The 24,222-nt window shown below is 41.6% G+C and overlaps 2 protein-coding genes across 4 annotated transcripts in view; both read left to right on the top strand.

Annotated features, from left to right (window-relative positions):
• eif4h (eukaryotic translation initiation factor 4h) overlaps nucleotides 1–4,722 on the top strand; it is a 12,294-nt gene extending 7,572 nt beyond the window's left edge. The window contains exons 5-8 of one of the 3 annotated variants that reach the window (XM_023417523.2): nucleotides 152–244; nucleotides 750–923; nucleotides 1,658–1,773; nucleotides 4,036–4,722. In XM_023417523.2, coding sequence (XP_023273291.1) covers nucleotides 152–244; nucleotides 750–923; nucleotides 1,658–1,773; nucleotides 4,036–4,041 — 389 coding nt within the window. In that variant the 3' untranslated portion in view covers nucleotides 4,042–4,722. Of the gene's footprint in view, nucleotides 1–151; nucleotides 245–749; nucleotides 924–1,657; nucleotides 1,798–4,035 lie in introns of those variants that run through there. The other 2 variants (XM_087176966.1, XM_087176967.1) reach the window with 2 other exon arrangements.
• Nucleotides 4,723–5,912: 1,190 nt separating this feature from the next.
• rffl (ring finger and FYVE-like domain containing E3 ubiquitin protein ligase) lies at nucleotides 5,913–16,344 on the top strand. Its single transcript, XM_023417505.2, has 8 exons — nucleotides 5,913–6,134; nucleotides 7,770–7,951; nucleotides 11,511–11,708; nucleotides 11,801–12,034; nucleotides 12,247–12,451; nucleotides 13,924–13,947; nucleotides 14,526–14,732; nucleotides 15,178–16,344. Exons 2-7 carry the CDS (start codon nucleotides 7,772–7,774, stop codon nucleotides 14,708–14,710), a joined length of 1,026 nt encoding a protein of 341 aa, XP_023273273.1. The 5' UTR covers nucleotides 5,913–6,134; nucleotides 7,770–7,771; the 3' UTR covers nucleotides 14,711–14,732; nucleotides 15,178–16,344.
• The last annotated feature ends 7,878 nt before the right edge of the window (nucleotides 16,345–24,222 follow it).

Raw genomic sequence — 24,222 nt, 5'->3', positions numbered from 1 at the left:
CCCCTTCACCCCCCCTCTCTCCTCCCCCATCTCTCCTGTTGGTGGTTTCCCTCCAACCCCCCCACCTCTCTCCTTCCCCCTCTCTCAGTGTTCTCCCTCTTCTCCTCCTCTCTCTCTCCTCTCGGTGTTAAACTCCCCCTGTCCCCTGCAGGACGAGGAGGTTCTCGAGGAGCTCCCAGAGGAGGAGGAGCAGGAGGAGGAGGACGTGACTCCCGTGAGGACTTCTACGACCAGCCAGGAGGAGGTGCGCTAAGAGAGTTCAGCAGCTCAGGTTGTTCAGCAGCTCAGGTTGGACAGCAGCGGTTCCCAGCTGGCCAATCGGAGCACTTCTGGGCCGCGGCCAGTGAGACGGCAGGATAACGTCTTTGAAATAAAACTAATTTAAACAGAGAATATATAGAATAAATAATTAATACTGGTGCTCGTAGACACCTGAATCTACTGGAACAAACTGGACTGAGACAAACTACACAGCCTGACCAGACTTAGCTGAGTTACATGAATGGTGACACTTATCTAAACCACATTCTCTTGTAGGTTAAACAATTTTACTCACAAGTGAAACCTTTAACCACAAGGCTCCGCCTCCTAAGGCTGCTATGCCATGCCCCGTTTTTTTTCCCATCATGCCCTTTCACCTGAACCATCCCATGCTTATTTATCACCTCGCAGGATCCAGATGCTGCAGCGCACCTGGGGGGAGGGTTGTCTGCTCACTTACCTGTCGGTCTGTGCAACTGTCTCTGCAGGTTTTAGAGATGATGACTACATGGGGGGGCGGAGTCGAGGCGGCGGCAGTCGCCCTGGCGACAGAAGGGGTGCAGCAGGAGGAGGAGGAGGAGGAGGAGGAGGAGCAGGAATGGGTCGCTTCAGAGATGGACCCCCCCGGGGAGGAACAACAGACTTCAGGGAACCGTCTGAAGGTGACACCACTTCCTGTTTAAGACTCACAACTGTGGACTTTTAGTATTTGTACATTTATTTAGTTGTTTAATCATGTAAACGTTAAGTTGGGTGATTAGTCTTGTAGTTATTCAGTGTGGTGTTTTTCATTTTATTAGTTGCAATTCTTAATTTTTGTTGTTCAGTCTTATTTGTAATTATTGATTTTTAACTTTGTCACTTAAATGAGTTTTTCACTTGTAACATTTTTAAGAATTAGTTGCTTAGATTGTTCTTGAAATTTGTGAAAGTCTTAGATTTGTTACTTTGTGTAATTTGTAATTTATTTAATTCGTTGTGTACATTTTAAAATATTGTTTTTATCATTTATCTTAAATTTTTATTTTTATCAATTGATTTAACAGTCTGCTTTTTTAATTTATTTAGTTGTGGAATTTTTACTTAGTTAGCCTTAATGGGCTTAGGTAGTTAATCATTTAGTTCTTAATTTCCTTAGTGTTGTTATCCTTACATTTACATTTACCTTACAATTTACATTTCTCTGTATTCAGGTCTTTGTTAAATGACTGATTCGGTTTTGCAGTTTTTACTTCAGTGATTTAACTGTTGAGGAAGTTATTTAGTTTCTCATTATCGAGTGTTACTGGTTACTTTGACAGGTGAGACCATGAAAAGTACAAGAAGTGAAAGTGAAGCTGTGTGAACAGGTGATCAGGGTTCTTGATCTTTTCTTTGTTTGTTTGTTGTCTCACAGAGGAGCGTGCACAGCGGCCTCGGCTGCAGCTGAAGCCCCGAACCGTCTCTGAGCCGCTCAACCAGGTCGCCAACCCAAACTCTGCTATCTTCGGCGGAGCCAAGCCGCGAGAGGAGGTGATCTCCAGAGAAAAACCATAGGACTGAGGGCTGCGAGGGCCTGAGGGAGGAGGGGGAGGGAGAGGGAGGGGACACACAAGTAAACAGATAGAGAACTTTAACAAGGAAAAACAAAACAGAAAGAAAGAAACGGGATGAGTTTAAACGCCACAGTTAGCATTCCTTCCTGACAGACAGTGAGCGAGCGGACGCCGCCCTCCTCTTCTTCTTCTACTTCTTCTACTACTTCTTCTTCTTCCTGTTTTGAGTTCAGTTTGAGCAGAATATTTATTCTTAGTGGGAATAAAGATGAAACACACTCTGACACTGATGAATAATCAGAAAAATCTGTAAACACAAACACGAGCAGCTTGTGAATGCATGTCCAAACTTTGGGTTTCTCTGCCCCGCCCTTCGTCCCGCCCCCTCACTGCCGCTTACTGTGATGTCATACCCGCTATGCCCAGTAGCCCAGTCCCGTTCCTCCTCCTTCGCTGGGTCAAAGGTCACCCACCATTTACTCTCCAACCGTAAGAAGCCCAGAGGTTAAACCTGTAAAGTCATTTTTTTTGGTGGTTTGTTTTCTTTTTTCTTTTTGTATTTTGTAGTCGTTCCACTGCAGCCCCGGCCCCTCATCTTGATTGGTTGAGTCAGAGATTAAGCTTTTTTTTCTTCTTCTTTGCTGTCGCTCGTTGCCGTGGTGACTCATCAATAAGGTTTTCCAGCTTTAGTCAAAAAATTATTTTTTATATTTTTCTCAGTGTTTGTTGTTTAATCACCCTGTCGTCCTGGGTGGGCGGGGCTTAACCTTCGTCAGGACGGACTGCCAGCTCTCAACAAGCTCACCCCCCCGCCCCCGAAAACATTTTCTTGAAATAAAAGACGCTGACGCCTGAAGCTTTAGAGTGCTGATGGTTCTGTTCCCATGATGCACTGGGGTAAGATGTTTAGATGGAGTGCTGAGAAACAGGAGACCAGGTGCTGCGTTCATTGTCTGAGGGACTTACTTTTGTTTGGAATCCCATTAATTGTGGCCATGTTGCTGCGTTCAGGTGCTGAGGGGAAAAGGGAAAAACGGTTTGCTAACAGAAAACTGACTGTAGGAAATTAATTCATTACAAAAAAAATCTTTCTGGTATTTACCAAAAATAATGCTGTGTGGAGTTTGTGGTTTGTCTCCTGGTTCTGCTCCTGAAGGCCAAAGCCTGCAAAAATAAATTACAATGATGGAGGTTGACCCACACACCCTGAACGCAGCACACTTTACACAGGGGGGGTGAAACAGTCAGCAGTGGGGGGTGTGGCCTACAATTACGGCTCCTCTGGTTGTCTCTAACTGATCTGACACAGTGGCGTGGTCTCCATAGTTACAGAGCCAAACCTGTCCTGTTCAATCAGATTTAAGAAAGAGACATCGTCCACACTGAACACAGGTCATAAAGTTTCCATTGGTCCACACTGAAAACTTCACCTGTAGTGGATTCATTTGAAAACGGGAAGGAATACATGTAAAGGGGATGAAAGGATGCAGTGGAGAACTGAAGAAACAGAAAAAGAGACAGAGAGAAGCATCATTTCCCTTTTTTTGTTTTCTTTTTCCCTTGATTTATGTTTTTCTTTTTTCCTGTTTTTGTCTTCTTTCGAAAGGCCTTTCTTATACTGTTTAACAAAAGAAAAGAAACATTTTCTGTAAGGAAAGAAGGAGAGCTTATTTTGTTTTTCCGTTTCTTGGAATTAATTTTCTTTCTTCCATTTTTAATACCTTTTGTCTCGTCGTTCTTTTCCTTTTTTATATTTTCATGTATTTTTCTGTTTAACAACAGAAAAATACAGGGCTCATGAAAGGACAGGAAAGAGGTGATGAAATGGGAAACATACAGTGAAAGAAAAAGAAAGTGTCTTCCCTTTAATCTTTAATTTTCTGTTTTTTCTCGTCTTTCCTTGTGTCTGTTTTCAGTCTTCTCGCCTGTATTCTTCCCATTTTTTGTGGCTCTTTCTCTGGCTCCTGTGATTAAAACACTTGTTTCTTATCCATTTGTGGCACAGATGCGTTTTGATATAAAAAGTGTTGCAAGAAGGAATGAAGAAGAGGAATGTAAAAAGGGGGATACAAGAGAAGGGAAATAAAACAAACGGGGGAAGAGGAAAAGAGACAGGATGAAAAAAATGTTTTTCTTCCCTAATTTTTTTTTTTTTTCCCCTTTGCTTTTTGCTCCCCATTTTCTTCACCTCTTTCTGTTTCAATCTCTTGGCTTCTCCTCCATCTGTCTTTGTTTACAGCACTGACTCATTTAAACCACCTCCTGACATTCTCCTGACCAGACGGTGGCGCTCACACGACGTGTCACCAACAGAAAAGAAGAAATTTAAAGGTTTTTGTGCTCTTGTTACTTCAGTGTGGATCATGTGGAAGTCGACTGCCACCAAGAAAATTTTGTAAAATTGATGAAAAGTTTTGAATGAGCCTGCAAAGTCAAAATTATTAATTATTGTACAATGAAGTCATAATTTTGGTTTGTAGTTAACTGTAGTCCTTCATCTTTAATCTGTAGGAAAACTGAACTCACTGTGGACCACAAACCTGGTCCAGCTGAATGTTCTCAGGTCTCTGTGTGTCAGTGTGGATCAGGTCTGGGTCTGTAGTGGATCAGCTGAGCAGGATTTAAACCTTAAGTGTTTTCAGTCTGCGTCGCTTTGAGAACATTTGTGTCGCTGATAAAGTTTTCTTTGTTTTCCAGGACATTAAATGGAAGAACTTTTTCTTACTGTACTATAGAATAAAGAACAGCTGTTTTAACTTTTTCTTTTCCAACACTGTTTATGGCAATAAAACTGTATCATCTACATACATCCACCAGAATGTGTTTAATTTCAGGGTGGGGGTAAGGGGGCGTCGATTTCTCGTTTTGGTTTTTATCTTTTCCTCCAAATGAAAGAACAATAAAGAATAAAGCTCGTTCTATTCTGCTTCTGTCCCTCTCTCTGTGTTTGGAGGAAGTTTATTATCTAAAGGAGCTACATGGAAGTTTTCTCTGCTGGGAGCGGGTCTGGGGTCAGAGTTATAATACATCCTCTGAGCAGTTACTTCTTCAGGACAGACTGGATGTTACAGACAGGGCTAGTTGGTTAGCATGGTTCAGTAGAAGAAAACGGTGATAGAACTAGAAGCAAAAAAAGGTTTAACATTGGTGTTTGTTTCTAACTCTGGAGACAGCTGTTGATGCTGGTCAGTAAACGGCTGCTAATGCTAACGTTAGCTATGCAGCAATAGCAAAACTTGCATATAGCTTCTTTAATATGTAAGTCCAGTGTGAGTGAATTTCTAATGCACTTTAATAGAGAAGAAAAAAGTCTCAAACTTATTTTCACTTATACAAGACAGATTTAACCACAATGTCAAGAACATGATTTAATCACTAAATTATGCAGCTGTATTGTTTTTTTTGTTTTTTTTAATAACATTACAGATTGATTTACATTATATGAAAGTGTTGTATTTAAATACAAATCAGTCTGTCCTGGTTTTTCCACATCAGCTGCAGTTAGTTTACAAATTAAAAATGAACACATTAACTTTAATACATAAAATATACCTAACCAACATAAAAAATATCTTAATCAATTAGTAATTGTTCATTTTATGACTAAAGCATGAACGTTTCAGCATATAATCTACATATCCCAAAGTTTTATTTCAGATGTGGAGGCAATTTATATCTGACCTTTGGTGACCTTGAGAGGTCACTGATGTCAGCATTGCATTTTTCCAATTTTTGCCCCATTACTCTATGTTATGATGATGTATATCTTTACCAAAATAGCATTTTTGTTCTAATAAAGATGCTTATTTGCTGCTATGGCCATGTAACAATTTTGCTCAGAGCACCAATTTTGCAGACCCCAAAGGATAATCAATCAAACCTCTGTGCTTCAGTTTACAGTCTGTTCCAGTAAATAAACTTGAGACTGTGACTTTGTGAACCTGGAATAAAGTTTAATGGAAATGATATCCACCTCATATGAAACAACTTTATTGTGTCTTTGTTTGTGTTACTGTGTGTGTTTCTGCTTGTGTTGCCGTGTGTGTGTGTCTGTGTCTGTCTGTCTGTCTGTCTGTCTGTCTGTCTGTGTCTGTGTCTCGCGCGTGCACGCGCGCGTGTGAGTAGTGTAGTTGAACTCTTCCTGGTTCAGCACTGTTGTTATCTCAGGCTTCAGTCTGACTCTGACTTTATATCTCTGGTTCCAGATAAAACTACTAACTCATCATGCCGATAAACTAACATCGTTACGTTTAAACCATTAGTTAGTTTTCGTTAACTAGCAGCGACGCGGTGGTTAGTTAGCTGACTGCTAGCTGTAGAAGCCCCTGTCATTAACAGGTAAGACGCTTCGCTATGTTGATAATCCTGCTGGTTAGTTGTTAGTTAACCTGATAACCTGGTTATGTTAACTCGGTCAGTCGTCGGCTGTGGTTGTCGAGTTGTTGGTTTGTGTTTGTTAGTTTTGTTAGTTTTTTTAAACTTCAGCCTGATTCACTTCACTAACTAGCCTACTGTTAGCCTAGCCTGTTTAGCCTGCTAGCAGCTCAGGGCACTTTCCAGACTCCACACGCCAGACTCCGTTAACATATCGTTGAATTTAACCTCGCTTTGCTCCTCGGTAAACAAATACTACTCCTAAAACACAATTTAATAATCTTTACGTATTATGTAGACGTTCTTACTAATTCGGCTCAACAGTCAACTCAAAACAGTGCTTATTTAAATTGCTTTTAAACTTGATTAGCGCAGTTATGGATTATACGTATTTGCGGGTTAAGTTAAACGGAGCCTGGTGGTGGTGCTGCTGCTGCTGCTAAGACATCACTTAATATTTATTTACGGTTCATCAACACACTTGTTTACTCGACTGTTATTTAAAACAAAATAGTACTTACTATAACTGCATATAAAATAACATTCTAATAATAAACATCAATATTCTGCCTTTCTATACCTGCTGATTTATTAAACAAAAGTCCTACTAAGTGAAACACAGCGCCGAATTTCTCAGAAGATTATGATTATTTGTAAAAGTCGATTTACCAGGTAATTGATATTATGAATGTAAAACGACAATTAAGGAACAGAAAAAGGTCAGTTTGTACTGTGGAGTTTGGTTTACAGTCAGCTGTGTACAAAATTGGAGGATAAAGTATGTAGATTTCTTTTTTTTTTGGTGGTGGTAACAATGTTATAGTGTAAAAATATGTTTAATTAGAGGTTTAGATGTGTACAAAAATAAAGTGATCATATACAGATTTTAGTGACAGTAACAATCATAGTATAAGATATTTAATTAAATTCAATTTTTGGCATGAATAAGTTCAACAGTAAACAAGTTTTACTAATAAAATGCAGTGAAATATCTGAAGATATAATGCTGAACTGTTTTCTATTATTGGACAAGAACCTTCATGATCATATTGTTAAATTTAACAAGTCAAAACTTGACTTCAGATATTCCAAGAGTTATAAATACAGGTCTGTCCATTCACCTAGTATTTAATTCAAGACAATATTCATTTTAATTACATGTGAACTTGAATTTAGCAAAATGTTTTGATCATGCTGTTCTCAAATAGCGCAAGTTTGTCTTTAGATCCCCAAGTTTATGCATTGTAATGACTGATTATTTATGAAAGTTCTGCTTTGTGACTGATGTGTATATAATGCCACATTTAGCATGAGTCCTCAGTAATATGTAAAAGTCTATTTTACAATGGATTTAGGTAATAAATATGTGACAAGGAGAAAGGAAGATAAAAATGTTAGATTTTACTATGTGGTTTACTCTACAGTTATCAGTTCACAGAAGAAAGTGGCGAAAAATTCTTTATGTCAGTGAAAGTAACAAAACTACAATGAGAAAATCCTTGATTTAAGGAAAGTCGTTTATTCAGAGATTCAGTGAGTCATAAAGTGTCAGAGCTGGTTGTGCACAAAGTATTTGGAGTATTTCTGTGTGTTTGTCAGGTATGTGGGCGTCCTGCTGTAACTGGTTGTGTATGGACTCAGCTGATGTTGAACACACTGGTGAAGGTGAGCGTCGGAATCAGTCCTACAGTAACTCAGCGTTCACCAGTCAGCCGTCTTCTCCTCTACCTGAGCACACCTGTAAGGCCTGCGGGGGGCGTTTTGACACACCTGCCAAGAAGGTAACTCCCACTACCTGATCTCCACCTCTAAAACACATCGACTGGTCTGCTGAGGGTCAAAGTTCAGATCCTATTGTTTGGAGTCCTCGTGCTGTGAGTTTAGAATTAATACATTTCTCTCAGGCACAGACAAAGGCAAGATGTCCAGTTGAAAATGGTCACTGTGACCGCTTGGCCTGAACAAGGAAAACTAAACAAGATGGTGATAAACAAAGAAACTACTCAAAATGGCTGCTGAGACCACCTGGTGTATGGGAGAGGGAAGGTGTGAGTTTCTTTGTTAGCCTGACTCATGTAGTCTAAAGGTACCAGGTTAGAGGGAGGAGGTTAGCTGCATGCAGGTTCTTGAACTGAGATGTACTACAGGTATGTATGTGAACATACAAGTACTCAATTAACTGTATGACTAACCACAACCTAAGCGAACATAACAGCAAAACATTAACCTACATGTACAAAGGTTTAAACTTCTGCTGTTGAGCTGTGCTGTGCTACGTGAGGAAAGGCCCAGTCAGTTAATGTTACCTAGTCCTCGGAACAAATGCAGTCTGCTGTGAGCAGGCTGGCAAGAGAGCTGTTGTCTCAGGTAGCAGGGCTGACCTGGGCTTGGAGCCTTGTTGCTCCTTGAAGAGCAGAGAGGGGCGAGGAGCTGTTGCTCCTGAGCAAGCCAAAAAGAAAAGAGAAAGGACAGAGAAGGACATCTGTTTTTGTCTGGTGACACCTTTGGGCGTCACATGACACACACTGACCAATACTGATTGGTCAGTGAGCTCTCGGTAGGAGGATCGTCACCAGGTGTGAACAGTGAGGACCCACTGAAGCCATTAGAAGATGGTGAACTGGGGCCATGAAGGGATGAACATGGTCAGCAACAATACTCAGATACACAGAGACATTCACACCATGATAGAGTGATATTAAGAAGAAAACATTCCCCACACCATCACACCCCCACCAGCCTGGACTATTGACACAAGGCAGGTTGGGTCTGTGGATTCAGACTCTTACCCTACCATCTGCTGCCTCAGCACAAATCAAGATCTATCAGACCCGGTCTTCAACTGTCCAGTGTTAGTGAGTCTGTGTCCACTGCAGCCTCAGGTTTCTGTTCTTGGTGACAGGAAGTGGAAGCTGACATGGTCTCTGCTTTTGTAGGTTGGATGTGTTGTTCACTCTGAAGCTTTTCTGCTCTGCACAGTTGTAAAGACTGGTTATCTGAGTGACTGAAGCCTTTCTGTCAGTGGGTATTTGATGTGAACATGAACTGGAGCTCCTCACATGGCTCTACTACTGCTACATGATTGGCTGACTGTATATTTGCATGATTAAGCAGATGTTCTTAATGAAGTGTGCCGCCGTCATGCTGCCGTCAGTAGACATTTCCTCCATGCAGTCACCTTGATGTCGCTGCTGGTCTCTGATGTGAGTCCAGTCAACCCCATTCAGAGCTCCACAGTGACAGTGATGGAGAGTAGACTTCTCCTTCTCCCCCTTAAGTTAGCGCTGTCTGTTAGGATGTGCTAGATTTACAGTCTCCCACTGCCCCCTCTCCTCCACCTCCCCTCTTCTTCTTTCCCTTGTCCTGCGCAGCAGCACCCCCTGTTGCTTATTGGCTTGAATATTGTTGTGGTACTTTGTCCGAGCCACTTTGTTTATTTCATATTTACAGAGCCTCCGATTTTTATATATTTTCACAGTACATATTGTTTTCAGGTTAACTGTCTGTCCGTCCCATTCTCATGGACTCGATATCTCAGTAACGGCTTGACGGAACGTCTTCAAATTTGATACAAACATTCACTTGGACTCAAGATTTGGTAGATTTTGGTGGCCAAAGGTCAAGGGCACGGTGACCTTACAAAAGATGATTTTGGACTTGTGAATGCAATATCTCCAGAACACCTTAAGGGAATCGCTTCACATTTGGCACAAACATTCACATGGACTCAAGGACAAACTGATTAGATTTTGGTGGTCAAAAGTCACCGAGTCATAACTCCAGACTTCACACAGCAACTGTGACAAAATTTCACACAAATGGTTCATATTTTATATGACTCTGGATAAACAGGAATGTAACCTGAAGCTTGTCTGAATGGAGGAGGTGGTAATTATAGTGTTTAATTTTTTTCTCAGGTCACACAGAACAGACAGTAGGTTGAGGAGATTTTCACTGAGTGCATTAAATGAAAATCACTTTAGATTGATCCTGTTGAAGCTCAGTCAGTGATAGAGAAGCTGCTGCTCAGATGAGTGTCCAGAGATCAACAGACTGTAAATGACGTCACATCATCAGAGCGTACACTGGTCTGTCTATTTGTGTTTTCATTGATTGGGAATTTCCGGCCCTCATACTGGACCATCACAAGTCACAGGTAATTCCTAAACGATCGGACTGACTGAAAGTCGTCACACAGGTTTTAAAGTGGTTGTATAACAGTTGTTGATGTTACAGTCGGACAGTCCTGAGTCTTGCCTGAGTTATCATAGTTCATGGTTCAATTTATTTTGGTCCTCATTAATATTTATACATAGTACAGACACATAGAAATAAAACATGACAGTATTGGCTGAAAAGGTGTGGGCTAAAGCTACAGTTTATTACAACAACCCTGTATAACCAGATAAAATAGATAGTGATGTGGATTTCAGTGTGACAGCTCAGCTCTGCTGTTGTGTCTCCTCCTCTTGGGCTGAGATTAAACTCAAGATAATAGACGTCAGAGTGAGAGAGAGAGAAATTATGTTATCATTTATTGAAATATGTTCATGTTTGTCTGATTACATGTGTTTGATGAGATGAGGATCAGCCTCCTATTTAATGGTAGAGGTTCAGGCTGTACAGGGCTGCTAGTTAACATGTGGTAAAGTAAGCTGTCTGTGAAAATGTGTCTCAGACTTTGTGCTGAGAACAGACGTCTCAGGACCACATCTGTTTCTGGTGCAGTGTCACTTTGAGGCCGCTCTGGGATTCATCGATATGAGCTACATACTCAGAGTAACGATGCAACGGTGTACTGAAGAACTCTCACTGTCAGTGGACTGTCCCACTGTGACATCACAGATCAATGATCCACCCTTGTTTGTTTCTTCGTGACTGCAGCTGTTGTGTCTCTAACTGGTGTAGAGATTCAGAACCAGGTGTGTTAGAGCCTCCTGCGGGTTTTCAAACACACCAGATCTTTACATGACTCATCTCACCTGTCTCTGAATCTGACTGAAACACACAAGAAGTAGCCTCCGAAACATTGCAGCAGCTCAGTCCAGCTGCTCTGACCCACAGCAGTCTAGCTGTTTTTATAGTAGAGGGACATGTGGCCTGTCTCACCCTCCAGCTGTCTCTGTCTCTCTAAGATGTCTTACTCTCCACCTGTCTCTTTATGTCTCTCTCTATATATATGTCTACCTGTCCTACTATGACTCACTGACTGACTCACTTAATGTCTATCTACTTTAATCATTGACTCTCTCTCCATCTCACTACCTCATTGACCGTCTCTCTCTCTCTCTCTCTCTCTATATATATATATACCTGTCTCTCCACCTGTCTGTCTCTCAGCATGTGTGTATGGACTGTAAGAAGAACTACTGCAGTCGTTGCTCTGCCCAGATGGAGCCCCGCCCCCGCCTCTGTCACACCTGTCAGCGTTTCTACGGGAACCTGCTGGAGCGGGCTGAGCTTATGAAGCTCAAAGTGAAGGAGCTCAGAGACTACCTGCACCTGCATGAGGTCTCCACCCACCTGTGCAGAGAGAAGGTGAGGCCATTCAGTATCAATTAGCCACAAACACACCTGTGAGTCCCTCCCTCCCCACTCCCTCTGGTAAAGCAGTGTTTCCTGTTCTACAGGAGGAGCTGGTGGAACTGGTCCTGGGGCAGCAGTCTTCACCATCCAGCGGCTCAGCCCCCGAGACTCCTGACCCCCCCTCTGTGAGCTCTGACCCCCCCATCTCCACCTTGACCCCTGATCCCCCCACACCCACCCCGATCCTGACCCCTGACGCTCCTGCTGCACAGCCTGAAGCCCCGAACCCTCCCACAGAGACCGCCCCTGCTGAGCCCGAGGTTCAGGAAGAAGACCAGGTAAAACCTGAGAAGGACTTGATACTTTGATCATACCTCTGCAAGCATGGAAAGTCCTTGAAAGTGGTCATGGAACAGTCATAAAGTCTGGGTCTTGGGTTTGAATCAGGGTCTTAGGTTTCAGTCAGTCAGGACCCAGGTTTGAGTCTTGGTCTTGGTTTTTCAGTCTGGGTCTTGTGACTGACTCAGTGTCTGTTGTCGTTCTGGTTCAGACCTGGGACCCCGAGGAGCCCCAGGTCTCAGGTCGCAGAGCCTCTCTGTCGGACCTGAGCTGTCTGGACGACATCGAGGCGCTGAGTGTCCGACAGCTGAAGGAAATCCTCTCCAGGAACTTTGTGGACTACAAAGGATGCTGTGAGAAGTGGGAGCTGATGGAGAGAGTGAGCCGGCTGTACCAGGATCAGCAGAACTTACTGGGTGAGTCCACTGGTCCTACTGTGTGTGTGTGTGTGTGTGTGTGTGTGTGTGTGTGTGTGTTTACATCAAACTAAATAAATGTGTCGTCATGACGATGAATTAACCCCCCTGTTCTCTGGATGTGTTTCTGACTGTTGGATCTGTGTCTTTTCTCTCTGAGTCTACTTCCTGTTGGAGCAGCCACAGGTGACTCTGAACGTATTTAACGTGTATTTAATGATAATGAAGATGAAGAGGTTGTTACTGTCTCTGCCTGTATTTCTGTGAAACAGCCTCAGTTTCCTTCACAAAACACAGGTCCATTAAAACCAGTGAAGTATCTGTAACCACAGGGTTACCCCTACCACTGCTCCAGCAGGCAGCCAGCCCCAAAGGAACAAAAAGTAAAAAAAATTAAAAAAAACAAAAAATTTATTTGTTATTTCATCTCGGTGTGACAGTCTCACCTGCGTTTTGCTGTCGTTTACTGCGTCATTTCTCTCCTCTGCTTCCTGTTTTACTGTGTGTCTTAGCCCCTCCCCTTGAACAGAGCAGAGACAGTTCAAAGATGGACATCAACCCCAAACATCTGAAAGTCTGGGGCCGGTTGCACAAAACACTTTAAGTTAAGATTTTCCTTAATGTCTGCGTTAAGGTTTCCTTAAAATAAAAACTGTTGGACAAACACCCTTAAGTCTTCTCCTTAAAGTTTCTTTAAAATCTTCATTTAAGTATTTAAGGTTTTCTCCTTATCTTAAAGAATCAGTTAAACTGTTGCACAAAGACCTTAGTCTTAGTAAGGAAAAAACTAAAGGTACCTCTGACTGTCTTAACTGCAACATGTATAAGTTTAATGTGATAAATGAATAAAATGAAAACATCCCAAGAAGAGTGGGAGAATCCAATGGACCATTAACAATGGGGAACTGATTCTACATTACGCACTCCTTTTAATGTTATCAGCTTCCCAAGAGTTTTAACAGGTATCAGAAACACTAACGCCAGCAAGTAGTCTCCATGGAAACAGTAGAATTTTACAGCTGTAAATTACTGAACTTTTTTTTCCCTAACTAAGGAAACCTTTTAAGAGATTCTGTGCAACACTCTTAAGTAACTCCCTCGGCTAAGGAGCAATTAAACCTTAAGTGTCATACTTTGTGCAACTGGCCCCTGGTTTTTTAAACACATGTTCTGGTCACCAAGGGCAACGACTGAAGACTGAGTGTCAGGGCTCTGTGTGTTCTCTGTGAATCTTTCTGCAAAACCTTAAACAGTAAACTGGGCTAAGAGCAGACTGCTGGAATATCTGAACCACAACTGGGACGAGATAGAGACAGACTCCTCCAGAGGACAGGACGGGTTTAAGTCTGATTTTCAGTGTCTGATCCAGAATAAATAAAATCATCATCAGAGACTTTACAGTTCATCTGTAGAGGACTCAGATTTATCAGTTCAAAAACTAAAATCGAAATGCTTTGTTTTGTGTCTTTCAGCTGCCAACACCGTGAGCGCTGAAGGTGAGTTTCTGTTTTCTCTCCAGAGTCAGTAGTACATGTGACTGACTGAAAAACCAGTTCAGAGTAGTCAGTTCTGTTTCAATCAGTTTATTTCAGAATTTATTGGTTAATTTATATTGTCTATTTAAATATTGATGATGTTTTATAAAGCTGAAACAATTAGTCGATAAATCAGTGGATTGATTGAAAGAAAATTCGTCTCCAACTGGTTTCAAAATCAATTAATCATTGAAAACTGTTTCTTAAGCTTCTCAGATGTGAGGATTTGCTGGTTTTTAAGTTTCCATCATTGTAAAGAGAAAGTCTTTGTTTTCTGTTTGAAGACATCATCGTGGAGAAGCTCAGTTGATGTGTTTTCATATTATCTGATATTTTATTGACCAAATGATTAATCAATTAATCAAGAAAGCGAGAACTCACATTTTTATGACCATATTATTGTCCCTCCCAGTACATCTTTCTGTCATGTTTATTTCTACTCATTTATTCCTGTGAGCATCTTTATTGATCATGTGTGAGTTGTGGAGATGAGATTGTCCCTCACAGCGCTGCATGCATCTCCCTCTGTCTCCCTCTAGAGTCCGGCTGCAGCGCTGCAGGTCCGGAGGAGAACCTCTGTAAGATCTGCATGGACTCTCCCATCGACTGCGTCCTGCTGGAGTGTGGTCACATGATCACCTGCACCAAGTGCGGCAAGAGGATGAGCGAGTGTCCCATCTGCCGCCAGTACGTCGTCAGAGCCGTGCACGTCTTCAGGTCCTGAACCAACCCTGACCTGGACCCAGGTAAACCACACGCAATCAGTCTGATCACAGTCTGACCATTGGGACAGATGTTGTCAACAGGCGTTTTTGCTCTGCCTCCAATCCCAGTTTACCCAGTCACAACCTTCTCTGTTTTTATTTCTTATTGAACATTGTGAAAGAGTTTAAAAAAAAAAAAATTGGTTGTAGAAAAGTGAACACAAGGCTGCCCTTTGGTTGTTTCAGTTTGATATTTGTTGCAAAAAATCTTTTATTTTTATTTTTTCAAATTTTGTTTTAATTTTCGTTGATTAAAATTAACTCTGCTTCCAAACTCAACCTGCTTCAAACCAGTTTAAATTTACTCCTGAGTAACCTCTTAAATAATCTTGTCCAAACTCACAGAGCTCGATTTTAAATTGCGTTAAAAGTGTTTAATGCCAGAATCTGCTCCGTCTGACTGATTGTTTCCTCCTCCTCTCTGTAGGACCAACTGTCTTCAGAGCAATAAACTGCAAACGCATCTTCCTGAAGGGACCCTCTACAGAAACAGAATGCTTTTATTTTGGTAGCTTTATTTTTCTAGTGTAAATAAGACGCCACGTTGGACTGTGCTGAAGAATAAGAAGTGACCTTATGTGATCTTCAAAGCTGAACACTCAGACTGACTCTGCAGCTCCACAGGAGGTGGATCACATCTGATCTATAAACCAACAATTGTCTGTGCCTTCGCCAGCTCATCTCTGCCCCCCACCCACTCTGCCCTGACAACCGTCAGTCCTCCTCCGTGTGAAGAAGGTCTTAACCAACACCATGATCCAGCAGTGACACCTGAAGGTGGAAATCTACCAAAGAGAAATGTGGCTTTATCTGGACAGGTGAGGAGGGTCCATCCAAACCTGCACAGTGTCAGCGAGTGATCACATGACCTCTAAATGAACACATGCACATACAGTGTTCTTATCGCAGCCTTCAGTTTGTTTACAGTCTGCAGTGAGTTTACACTGTAAAACATAACTAAGTGAAGTAAAACAGCAGAAGGTGTGCAGGGTACTGGGCACTCAAATATAGAACTATATAAAATCAACAGCTCGTAGCGGTGATACGCAGACAGGAAAGACTAAGAATAAATATAAACATGACTGGACTCAGCTGCAGACTGTTCACAAGAGGTTTTCCACGCTTTCATGAAGCCTCAGGACCTGATTTATCTGCATCCTTAGGACAGTTCATGACAGTACTGTTGGTCCTGTTTGGTATCAGGACTGACAGAGACCTGGGACCGCTTCCAGACCAAAGCCGAAAGTTCTTCTACTTTGAGACATCAGCCTTATCTTTCTGTGCTAACTCACTCATGGACTTCTGTGTAGTAAAATCCAAACTAAGCAGTGTCACTCCAGCAGCCAATCAGAGCAGAAAAACAACATGTTGATTAAACTGCCGTCAGATCAGATTATCAGCAGGATCATGACCTGACACTGGGCCCGCCCCCTGCCTCAGGTGACTGGTCAATCACACCTTTACCCTCTGACGTGTAGGTGAGCATCCTACAGCAGACAAGTGAACATGTTCACAGTTAACGGGATAGTTGGGGTTATTTGGGGGGGGTGAGGTAGACATGCAAAGTCAGTGTGTTACCTGCTGTAGATTCAGATCAGCATGCTGCCAGTTAGGGGAGACAGCAGGAAACTCTAGCAAAGTGATATGCTACTTGGGGCGGGGCCAGCAGAAAAAACGCGTGTTAGACACTTAAAAGACGCCCACCAAAACAATCCAATATCCGTTTAAATGAACGCTTCATGTAGAATATTTTTAGCGCTTCATCTTCACATGAAAGCAGCACTTTCCTTTTAGCACTACATTTTTCTCAACCACTGAACTACCGTATTCCTACGGACAAGCACCTATAGCGCTCACTGCGTTACGCCACAGCTGAGGGAATCAGAAAGAGCTAATCTTCACTTTGTTTTCACGTGAAGATAAAGTGCTGAAAATATTTTACATGAAGCGTACATTTAAACAGATATTGGATTGTTTTGGTGGGTGTCTTTTAAAAGTGTCTAACACACGTTTTTTCTGCTGGCCCTGCCCCCAGCAGCACATCACTCACTCTGCTACCGTTTCATGCTGCCTCTCCTAACTGGCAGCGCACTGATCTGAATCTACTGCAGGTAACACACTGACTTTGCATGAGTACCTAACACAACCCCCCCAAATAACCCCAGCTATCCCTTTAATATTAGGTAGATCTGATGGTTCTGTTGCCCTTCAGATCCTCTGAAAAACTAATCTGCACTAAGACAGAGCTGAGCTGAAAATCACTGTTTTAACTCAACAACATAAATAACTTTTCCTACTCTTTCTACTTCTGGTCAGTCTGTTTTTATTTGAATAAAAACAACGTGGCCTCAACACGTCAAATTATTGAGTGATTCTCCGAGCTCCCAGTCTCAGTGTTAGGCTAACCACAAACACAGGGCTGTAGATTCATCTGAGGCCTTGTCCTTAATATTTTCTTCTGAGGATCTGATGGTTTTAGGGATCTTGTGTAATTTTTATATTCTGTGATTTAAAACATAGTATTTTTTAGGCTGATTCCACTGGTTTAGTTACATTTGTCACATTTGTGACTTTTAGGGCAATATAAGTAAATAATTACATAAAGGATTGATATAAAATATAAAACATACAAAAGAATAATGCTATTTTTATAGGTCATTTATCTGAGATTTCCTTGGAAGTTTCCTGGAAGTGACTGTAATCAGGCACAAGTTATAAAAAGGACTGGGACAGTTGTGAGACATTTAAACAGAGTTTATGTGGGTGTGTGGAGCAACTTGTAAAGTTGAAGAAAATGTCTTAATTCCTGAAACTTACATGGACCTATCACTGTACTGGACCTCTGCCTTCTCATGTGACTCTGGGAATCACAAAGAACAAAAGGACTTAGCTAAAGGTTGGACTGTAACTCTCAGTGTGTATCAGGTTTAATAGAAACAACAGAGGCCCCAGGATACTTCCCTGAGGGACCCCATGTGTTTATTAAAGACAGGGAACAGGATTCCTCCATCTTTACCAGCAGACTTGTCTCTGTATGTCGCTGAACAGAACATTCAGCAGTGAATCTCTTGGGTTTGAAGTAGCCTTTGTGTCTCATTATAACTGATTGCACTAATCTGTTGATGCTGAAAATTATGATCTTCATTTATTAATTAGTTTTGGTTGAAGTTGTGTAGAGACGATGCAGAAGACATGTGTTGTCCCTGTTTCATTTTGTTCCTGTGGGATTAATAAGTTTGATTTTTGCTGTGACTACTTTTGATTTTCTTTTGTGTGAAATGATGGCTGGTACTTAAAGCCTTTCTGACTTTGGGATCACACATTTCATTTGTAATGTTTTCCTTTTGATCATGATAACTGAGCTGTGGTACATTGATTAATTAATTACAATGCACTTTGATTTACAGTAGGGGTGAATAACGTCGTAATTGCAGCACTGTGAGAGTTTTATATGTTCAAACTTGTCTATGACAGAAACACACCATCCAGGTAGCTGTTAGCATCGTTAGCTGTCCCCATTGAGAACAGAAGTGGAAGCTAACGGACAAGCATCCAGCTGTGTTCCCAAGTGTTTAGGCTTACTTGCAGCTTACTTGCAGCTCTTACACATTAGATTTTAGATGCCTGAGTTGTGATTTCCACCTCCAAACATCTCACATTATGTCATTTGGATAAATGTGTGAGGATCAAAGAGGTGAAACAATCCAATGTTTCACTAAAAGAGATTCAAGTTTGTGCAGCGGGTTTTAGTTTTTTCCTTTGATCCATCAGATTCAACTTGTGACCCACCAAAGGGGTCCTGACCTTTTAATCAGAAACACTAGCCCTGTTTCGCTGAAAGCTGCTGTAACTCCTCAGTTTCACCACAGTTCAGACACTTTGTGAGGGATCTGTTAGAAATAAAATATTTTCAGAAACAAGGAGCTTTACTTTTCTGGGTGAAGTCTGCTGAATAATTTTGTAATTAAACTGATCTTGTGTGTGCGTGCGTGTGCGCACTCTTTGGCATGTCACTACTTTCTTATCTTGTCTGTGACCTCAGCACTTGTACATTAATGTAACCGGGTTTGTACTCCTCTGTGCTGGTGACAGTCAAAGCCAGAGAAGTATTGTTTTCAGGTTGTCTGTCCGTCTCATTCTCGTGGACACGATATCTAAGTAACACCTTCAAAGGTCAAGGTCAGTGTGACCTTTTTTTATACAAAAGTCAATTTCGACCAATTAATTTGATTGGATGAGAGGCATTCCATGAGTGCTGACAGAGCACAACAGCACTGGGACTTTTAACTACAGGTATCACTCCGCTTCACAGGTGTTAAATGATGTATGATTGTCAGAAGACGGGAAGACACCTGGATACTTCAGCGCACACCTGAGGTAATGTGTAGACAAAGTAGCAAGCTAGCTAGGAAAATGTTTTTTTGCTTAGCAACAGTCCAGTACCAATCCAGTTGCGGAACTATTTTTGTTGGCATTGCCAAATAAATGATAAAATAATCAAAGAAATCATAATATGTTGTTCCTTATTTAACTAATATGGTGCCTGTAGAACTGTTGTATAAAAGTGATGGGTGCCTTCGAGTTTGACTTCAGCTGACTAAGCCTGACTTCACAGTCAACGTGAGCTGCCGGTGACTATCAAACAACTGTAGCACGAGTTCACCTGTGTCACAGCAGCAGGATGTTCACACAGCTCACTGCGGAAAACTGAAGAGCTGTTCAGTTTCTTAATTTAAACATGAGTGTTACAATTTTGGATGAAATCTGTTTCATTTAAGCCATTCACATCACCACATTTTTCGAGTACACTTTTAAGATTTGGACGATTTTAATCAAATCTTTTAACTCAACAAGGATTTTAGCCTTCGGAGGTCAGGATGTAAAATTAATGGAGACAAACTGCATTCGCTCCAGAAGCCATGTCTCCATTTACCCCATTTACCCCACCACCCAGCTGCAAAAGCTGCATTCACTTCAGCAAGAAGATCGCCCAACCCTGGGTTGTGATTGGTGACTGCAGGAGGAGGGGGAGACTCTCCTTTGGTACTCCAGCAGCCCATGACATCCAGCTAGGGAATCGATATGACAAACTTGACTTACATGGCTTCCCTCCTCTGACTGGGAATCCGCAGTTCGCAAGTGAGTCCAGTGGATCTCCATTACCTCCGGTCTCCCCACCGAGCACACTTGTGCGATCCTCCCGCCCCACACTTCGCTGCTCAAACGGAATTTTACCATCCACCATCCCCTCTGCTTGTCCACCTTCATTTGCCCTTTCACCATGAACTCAAACTTTCGCAGGCTCCTTCACTCGCTTACCGATTGCGTCTTTTAACACATGGCTCCAGTCTGCATGTACAGTGCAGAGCGCAGTTTCTATTGACAATTTTAACCTCTTTTGGAATCGACCGTCCTTTTACCTAAAGCTTGGTGTACGCCCAAGCAGACTGGGTACACATTTGTTAACACATAGGGTTGCAAAAATGGAAACTTTCCATGGGAATTTATGGGAATAAACGGGAATAAACTGGGAATTTTCCAAATTGAAGGTTGGCTCTTCATAGGGAACTTAAATATAGTTGAGGAAAGTATATTTTAGCATAATCTTGACTAAAACAAACAGATGCCATTCAAATACACTTGAATATCCATGCCATTCCTCAATCACATGCACAGAGCACACTGCTTACTGCATGGCTAACGAGACCACGCCCCCTACTGGCACCGTGCACGCCTCCATCACATGTTCAGAAGATTTCTAGAAGACTGGACCACACTTTTGAGCCTGAAGCACAAAGACTATTGAAGGCACACATTTGTGCCTGTGGAATAAACATATATAATATATGTATATATATATATATAATATATTCCCAGTTAGTTCCCCTAAATTCCCATTAATTCCCAAAATTCCCAAGCTTAACTTCCCATGGAAATTTACCGGAAATTGTCCGCCCCTTTGCAACCCTATTAACACATGACATATTTTGCACAGTTTCTAATACTCCTACAGTCTGACTATCCCAAGCCACATGTCCAATCAGCCAGGTGTGCACCACACTGGTCACTTCCGGTCTCCAATGGCAAGCCGACACTTTCCCCACCTCGCTGCCATCACCTCAACCAGGCACAGACTCAATGGCTCCCTCTTGTGTCCAGGCACCCTGAAAGCCCATAATTCCAATCATTACTCAGAGACCACAGTTTATGTCGAGACAACATAAACAGAAGCACCGCAGAAACCCAAATAATATCATTACTGTACCATCTCCAAATTCAACCAAGGCCTATTACAAATCCAATTTCTGGCTTTTCCACTAACTTTGGTCTCCTTAATGTAAGGTCCCTCTCCAACAAATCTTTAATTTGCCAGGATTTTATCATCACCAACAAAATTCACTTTTTTATGATATCAGAAACCTGGCTAAACCTGGCCACTGATAGAATCATCACCTCCCCCAACTTCTCCTTTTTTTAACAGCCCTAGGTTATCTTGTAGAGAGGGTGGACTCTCAGTTCTTTACAACAACAATTTTAATTGCTCCTTGTCTCCTTGGGTGATTTTACTTCTTTTGAGTCACTGTGTTTTACTATAGTGGGAACCTTAAGACTTTGTGTATCTTAATAGAGACATACCCCCTAAATCTGTGTCTGACTTTCTAGAACAATTCTCTGAACTCCTCTCTGCTGTAATGCCACATAATGACAGTGTTTTAATAATGGGAGATTTTAAAGCCTTTTAACTTAAGTTGGATTGTAACAGGCCCCACACACAACAAGGGCCACACCCTTGTTCTGGCCCTCTCACATGGCATCTCAGTAGACAATGTACTATGCAAAGATGTTACTGTCTCTGACCACAAATGCATAATGTTCACTTTTATGCTCTAGAATAATTTCCCTAACAACAAGCCAAACCCTGTATGCTCTCGCATTTTTAATACCTCCTCTGCAGCCAAATTCAATGACGCTTTCCTGTCTTCCTCAACTCACAGTGTCAAGATCAGGGTTTTTTTAATAGTACTTGCACCCAATTCTTTGACAAAATTGCACCTTTCAAGCAGAAAAACCCTCTAAAGTCTCCCTGCCTTGGATAATAGACAGCATACGTGCCCTCAAGAGGGACTGTGTAGGGTAAAGCGGAAGTGGAAGGTCTCTAAATTGACAGTGCACCTTGACATTCTAAAAGACTCTTGAAAATTTGAAAAAATGAAAATTGAAGTTAAAAACGCCAGAGCAAGATTTATGTCTGACCTTGTTGAAAAAAATAGACACAACTCAAGGACTTTGTTCAATGTACCGAGTCACAGAGGCCCCTATAAGCAACAACATGGACTCCTCTCCTGAGAAATACGAAGAACTCTTAACTTTCTTCGTCGACAAAGTCTCCAGCATCAGAATGAACACCACTGCTTGCTTTGGGTCCTCGCTACAAATGGGTTTCTGTTCCTGCTGAAAAAAATGCTATTGTTCACCCACTTCTGAAAAAACCCTCCTTGGATCCTAACTCCCCAGATCATTTTAGACCAATCTCCAAACTTCAAAGTTTTAGAAAAAGTTGTTGCAGAACAATTGACTGCTTATTTAAACAGGAATGGACTCTTCGAGACATTTCAGTCAGGTTTTAGGACACACCACAGAACAGAGACTGCACTTCTTAAAGTGATGATTGACTTTCTGGTTGCTGCTGATGCTGGGAAATCTTCAATTTTAGTTCATGTAGATTTAAATGCTGCGTTCAACACTGTTGATCATTCTATTTCACTCGACTGTCTCCAACACTGGGTTGGCATCTCTGGTTCAGTTTTAAAATGGTTTTACTCTGACTTATTTACATGGTAGATTTTTTTGAGTGGTCATTGGCAGGTCACAATCATTGTTAAGATGACCTGTGGGCTTCCTCAGGGGTCGGTTTTCTGACCTCTCCTATTCTCCCTATACATGTTACTCCTGGGGCTTACCTCGGATGACACCCAGTTTTACCTCTTTTAACCCCAATGAAGCTCATCAAGTTAATGTTGTCAATGACTGCATCCATGATCTTAAATGTGGAATGGCCTAGAACTTCCTGCAACTGAACATTGACAAAACTGAGGTAATTGCTTTTGGCCCTGACACAACTACTGTGTTTTGAAAAGTGCTATTGTTGGAATAATTGTATATATGAAGTTATCTCATATTTAATAACATACCCATGTATCCTGCTTTACTGTCCTATGATACTAATCATATATGTAGTTTGTCTTGTGATGAGTTGTTTTGCAGGACGTAGCTGCTGGAGGAGATCACAAGCTGGCACGATGTATAGAGCAGACTGGTACCAGTCTGTTTCTAGGAAATTCTGTATGATTCTCAGTTCTTTAAGATAAGCAATGACTTGTAAGTGGAAGAATGTTTGGAATGCTTTGTGTGATAATAAAAAGAGAGGAGACGGTGGAGTTTGCTCAGAGCGGGTTGGAGATTGTAACTGAGCAAATCTCTGTCCGTTCTCCTCGCGAGTAAGAAATAACGCCCTTGTCTTTCTCTTCTGTGTGTGAGTATTAAATGTCTTAGGTGGTGTAAACCTGACAGCTATAAAAATAAAGCTTATTATTATTATTATATTATATTTCTATCTTCAAGAATCTGTTGAAGATAGATGTAGTACTTAGTCAAGGTCTCCTACTGCTGTGAAGCTTTAGTGATGTCCCTCACTGTACGTCTCTTTTTGGATAAAAGAGTCTGATAAATGATTAAATCAGTGGCAGCTGGCCAATAGGGGGCGCTAGGGCGCCGCCCTCCCTGATGGAAAGTGATTTTTAAATGTTTTTATTTATTTTTATTTTTTCCAAAATAATCGTTTAAAATAAATGATTAATGCTTATTTTACAAATAAATGTGTTTTGAATTATAAAGAACGAGCCATATATTTAATATAAACCATTATTTATGGGGTAATTTGTGTCCACGGTCATTTCCCCTCTCTCCTGGGGCGTTAGAAAAGTTGCCCCAGCACTGCAGCAGCTCAGCCAATGGGAGACTGTTGCTGAGACAAAAAAACACATAGCAACGGGTAATTTAGCCAATTAGCGTCATCAAATTTGTTAAGCTTGGGGCGCTGAAAATATCGCCCCAAGCCTATAAGTATCTTAGCAACAAGAAACAAGTGTGGGAAATCGAGATGGTGTCGTCAAGTAGACAAGAACAAGAACACGCAGAGCTTCAGCTACCCGTAAGTTCTGTAAAATCGCTCTTGCTAAACCACTTCAAAAGGAGAACTTTAAGGGAAAAACTTTGTGTTAAAGAACTTGGACCTGAGAAGCCCGGTCTGAATTTAACACAGCAGACACAGGAGAAAGGTAAAACTCACCAGAGGAGCTTCTCTCTGAACTGGTATGACAGGAAGGCTTGGCTAACTGAATGTAGTTTTGCAAATGCAGTATTCTGCTTCCCGTGTTTACTGTTTAAAATGCCGGGGGCAGATATTACATGG

The sequence above is a fragment of the Seriola lalandi genome, unplaced genomic scaffold (assembly GCF_002814215.2).
Source record: "Seriola lalandi dorsalis isolate HSWRI2012SDOR001 ecotype SW California unplaced genomic scaffold, Sedor1 jcf7180002054575, whole genome shotgun sequence".
In the NCBI taxonomy this organism is placed as follows: domain Eukaryota; kingdom Metazoa; phylum Chordata; class Actinopteri; order Carangiformes; family Carangidae; genus Seriola; species Seriola lalandi.
The sequence above is the reverse complement of the archived record's forward strand: the minus strand, read 5'-3'. Positions and strand labels throughout refer to the sequence as shown.

Excerpts from the sequence above, each read along its gene's own strand:
- rffl (XM_023417505.2), top strand. The coding sequence starts at position 7,772 with ATGTGGGCGTCCTGCTGTAACTGGTTGTGTATGGACTCAGCTGATGTT. Across the intron at positions 11,709-11,800 it reads CCCACCTGTGCAGAGAGAAG|GAGGAGCTGGTGGAACTGGT; the intron begins GTGAGGCCATTC and ends CCTGTTCTACAG. Across the intron at positions 12,452-13,923 it reads GGATCAGCAGAACTTACTGG|CTGCCAACACCGTGAGCGCT; the intron begins GTGAGTCCACTG and ends TGTGTCTTTCAG.